This window comes from Mastomys coucha, unplaced genomic scaffold, assembly GCF_008632895.1.
Source record: "Mastomys coucha isolate ucsf_1 unplaced genomic scaffold, UCSF_Mcou_1 pScaffold12, whole genome shotgun sequence".
Taxonomy (NCBI): domain Eukaryota; kingdom Metazoa; phylum Chordata; class Mammalia; order Rodentia; family Muridae; genus Mastomys; species Mastomys coucha.
Genome location: NW_022196894.1, coordinates 954,321 through 958,727, shown reverse-complemented (window position 1 = coordinate 958,727; position 4,407 = coordinate 954,321). Strand labels below are relative to the sequence as shown.

General features: G+C 48.0%; 1 protein-coding gene across 3 annotated transcripts in view; it reads left to right on the top strand.

The window, feature by feature from the left end:
* Tfap4 (transcription factor AP-4) overlaps nt 1-4,407 on the top strand; it is a 17,744-nt gene that overhangs the window by 10,570 nt on the left and 2,767 nt on the right. For all 3 annotated transcript variants that reach the window (XM_031361053.1, XM_031361064.1, XM_031361075.1), the window contains exons 5-6: nt 890-1,030; nt 3,403-3,555. In XM_031361053.1, coding sequence (XP_031216913.1) covers nt 890-1,030; nt 3,403-3,555 — 294 coding nt within the window. The remainder of the gene's footprint in view (nt 1-889; nt 1,031-3,402; nt 3,556-4,407) is intronic.

Sequence of the window (4,407 nt, the reverse complement as noted above, 5' to 3'; positions counted from 1 at the left end):
ACACACACACACACACACACACACACACACACACACACACAGTACCTGTTCTATACTAGACCTAAGAGTAGGTGCTCTGCTCTCCAGTGGCTACATTTGTGTAGGATTAAGAGGGATTAGTCAACAGTTCATTTGCCTGCTTGTGTGCTCTCTCTCTCCTTCCCTCCCTTCCTCTCCCTCCCTCCCTCCCTCCCTCCCTCCTCCTCCTCTTTCTTCTTCTTCCTCTTCTTCTTCCTCCTCTTCTTCTTCTTCCTCCCTCTCCCTCTCCCTCTCCCTCTCCCTCTCCCTCTCTCTCTCTCTCTCTCTCTCTCTCTCTCTTTTGCCAAGAATGATTTTCTCTGTATAGCCTTGGCTGTCATGGGACTTGCTTTATAGATCAGGCTGGCCTCAAAGTCAGAGATCTGCTTGCCTCTGCCTCCTGAGTGCTGGGGTTAAAGCCGTGCACCACCACACTTGGCCAACAGTTCTTTATTAAAGGTATACAAATACAACCGAGGGCTGGGGTGTTTAGTTCAGTTACTGAGTGCTTAGCATGTAAGTTCTGGGCTCAAATCCAAGTGCGCGCACAAACACACACACACACACACACACACAAATACAACAGAAATAAGACTCCATAGATGGAGCTGTGGCACCGGGAAGGGTTTGACCTGATTCCCCAGGGCGTGCTTCATGACTTCTATAAGGAAACCAGCTAATCAGTCAAGAAGGGAAAGGGGGTTTCTAGAGGTGAAGTGGGGAGAGCCTTCGGTCTGCCCTGAAGGGGGCACTCTGCCAGGGTTTTAGGTTTAGGATCACCCTCTGGTGTTAGAGAGTGAATGGGCTCTGCTGCCGGTAGAGCAGGTGTGGCCTTGCCCCACCTCTTAGTGCAGTGCTGTCCCACCTGCAGGTGCGCTCCCTCGAGGCCCACATGTACCCGGAAAAACTCAAGGTGATTGCCCAGCAAGTGCAGCTGCAGCAGCAGCAGGAGCAGGTGCGGCTGCTGCACCAAGAGAAGCTGGAGCGGGAACAGCAGCACCTGCGGACCCAGGTGAGCAGGAGACTCTAGGAGGGGCCCAAGGGCTGTCTCGGGGATCTCAGAATCCGTAGGCGGGTCTCGGACTATGTAGGTGCAGACAACCGTGCAGGTGTCTTGAGAGCACTGGAATCCTCACGGCAGGCCTTTGAAGCTTGAGCTGCCTACTGTTTTATTGCTGTGGAAAATACGGTAGAGAAAGGTCAGGTAATCTGCTCTGGAGCAGGAACCCTCTCTGTCTTAATCCAGGAGCTGTGCTCCTCCTCCCTCTCCTCCTTCTCTTCATCATCTTTTTTTTGTTTGTTTGTTTTTTGTTTTTTGTTTTTTTGTTTTTGTTTTTTCGAGATAGGGTTTCTCTGTGTACCCTTGGCTGTCCTGGAACTCACTCTGTAGACCAGGCTGGCCTCGAACTCAGAAATCCGCCTGCCTCTGCCTCCCAAGTGCTGGGATTAAAGGCGTTCGCCACCACCGCCCGGCTCTTTTCTTCTTCTTCTTCTTCTTCTTTTTTTTCTTTTTGGTGGTGCTGACTGAGCCCAGGGCATGTCTGGCAAGCTTTCTACCACTGAGTACATGAGTACGTCCCAGCCCCACACTCTGTACTGTTTTCTGTTTTTGTTTTTGGTTTTTTTTTTTTTTTTTTTTGAGTCAGGATCTCACTATTTAGACCTGGCTACCCTTGAATTCACAGAGATCTGTTAGCTTCTGGTTCTAAGTGCTGGGGTTAAAGGTATGTGCCACCATGCCTAGCCAGAGTGTCTACTCTTTTTATTCATATGAGCACACTGCAGCTGTCCTCAGACACACCAGAAGAGGGCATCCGGTCCCATTTACAGATGGTTGTGAGCCACCATGTGGTTGCTGGGAATTGAACTGGTTGCTGGTCCAGTCAGGACCTCTGGAAGAGCAGTCAGTGCCCACTGAGCCATCTCTCTAGCCACAGCGTGTCCACCCTTGAATAGTCATTTATCAGGTCCTAAAATGCTTCTTGAGCCGCAAGCAAACAGGGCAGAGGATCGGGATGCACCAAAGCAGTTCACTGCTCTTCCCTTTATTCCTAGTGTTTGAGGGGCTGGTGGGGTTGTGAATTGGTTGGTCCTCTACTCGTCAGCTTTTTATTAGTGTAACAAGCACCTGAAATAGCCAGGTTATAAAGAGAAAATCTGACTCGACTTTTGAAGGCTTCAGATTGTGGATGATTGGACTCGTGGTGAGGAGTCCAACCATGGCAGGAACAAAACCACTCACCTCTTGTCTTGGAAACTAACGAGAGAAAAAGACAAAAGCTGGGCTCTTGCTGTTCTGTTGGAAGATGTGCCGGCCCACTTACCTAAAGAACTTCTACCTGGCTCCATTATTATCATTACAGTAATAATTATTATTGGTTTTCTTTTTCTTTTTTTTTTAAAAGATTTATTTATTTTATGTGTATGAGTACACTGTAGTTGTACAGATGGCCATAAGCCATCATGTGTGAGGTTGCGCTCTGGCCCCGCTCGCTCCAGCTTAATTCATTGTAGCTGTCTTCAGACTCACCAGAAGAGGGCATCCAATCTCATTATGGGTGGTTGTGAGCCACCATGTGGTTGCTGGGATCCGAACTCAGGACCTTCAGAAGAGCAATCAGTGCTCTTACCTGCTGAGCCATCTCAGTAGCCCCTGGTTTTCTTTTTTTGAGACAAGGTTTCCCTGTGCAACCCTGGCTGTTCTGGAACTCACTCTGTAGACCAGGCTGGCCTCGAACTCGCAGAGATCCCCCTGCCTCTGCCTCTCAAGTGCTAGGACTAAAGGTGTGCACTCCACTGCCCGGCACTAGACTTCATTATTATTTTTTTGTCTTAAGAGAGGGCCTTGCAGGCTGGAGAGATGGCTCAGTGGTTAAGAGCACTGACTACTCTTCTAGAGGTCCTGATTTCAATTCCCAGTAACCACATGGTGGCTCACAACCATCTGTAATGGGGTCTGGAATCCTCTTCTGGTGTGTCTGAAGACAGCTACAGTGTACTCACATACATGAAATAAATAAATAAATCTAATTTTTTTAAAAAATGGTACACAGAAATATACAAGCAGCATACATATACATGAAATAATTGTTTGTTTGTTTGTTTAAAAAAAGAGAGGGCCTTGCTATGTATCCCATGTGGGTCTTGAACTTGTCTTCATCCTGCTTGGCCTTCTGACAGCTGTGATTACAGCTGTGCACCACTGCGCTCAGCACAGGCTCGGTTTCTTAAGGTTTTTGTCTTCTAATACTGCCATACTGGAGACCAAGCCTTTATCCCATGGACTGGGGGCGGGCATTTAAAGTCCAAAGTAGCACATACCTGTGAGTAAGGAAGTTTGGTGGGCTGGAGCCTGTGGGGACACTGAGGACTTCTGTCTTGCAGCTCCTGCCTCCAGCCCCCACCCACCACCCCACAGTGATCGTGCCTGCGCCAGCCCCGCCTTCCTCCCACCACATTAATGTTGTCACCATGGGTCCCTCCTCAGTCATCAACTCTGTCTCTACATCCCGGCAAAACCTGGACACCATCGTGCAGGTATGTGGACTCAGGAAGGGTGGCTTGTGGGAACTGACTCTTGAGGGCGTGCCTTTTAACTGGAGACCAGGAAGTAGGATGTGGACCAAGAGCAAGATGGAGCTTCTGTAGGAGGAGAAAAGATCTGGATGCTTGGATGGGTCCCCTTCCCTGTGCCTGACTTAAAAAGAAACTCCTTTTTAAAATGACACTTAGTGTGCGTGTGTGTGTGTGTGTGTGTGTGTGTGTGTGTGTGTGTGCGCGCGCGCGCGCGCATGCGTGTCTGTCTGTCTGCGCTGTGGAATGTATTGGTGACCAGAAGACAGCTTGGTGGAACGAGTTCTCTACCATGTTGGACTCGAAGGGTCAGAAGGCTTATAAACTCCGGCTTATGAGGCCTTAGCTGCAAGCGCCTTCACCCATTGAACCACCTTGCTGGTCCTGGGAAGCTTTGTTCTTAGAGCCTCCTGGTGATCAGTCTTAGTTCAGCTTGTGAGCTGGTCTAGAACTTTCTCTTACCTTCATGGTTCTTTTCTTCTTTTTTGAATATATTGGGATATATGTGCAGGTGATATGTGCAGGGGGTATGTGGGTGTTTTTGTGTATAGGTGCACATGCAGGTGGAAGCCAGATGTCAACTCTGGAGTATTGCTCCTTAGGAGCTGCCCACTAAGGTTTCTTTTTTTCTCCTTTTAATTTTGAGATTATAATCACACCATTTTTGCCTTTTCTTCCTCTCTCCAAACTCTCATATACCCCTCCTTGCTTTCTTTCAAATTATGGCCTTTTTCATTCATTGTTACATACACATATATGTATGTAGATATAAGTATGTGTGTGTGTATGTATATATATATATATATATATATATAT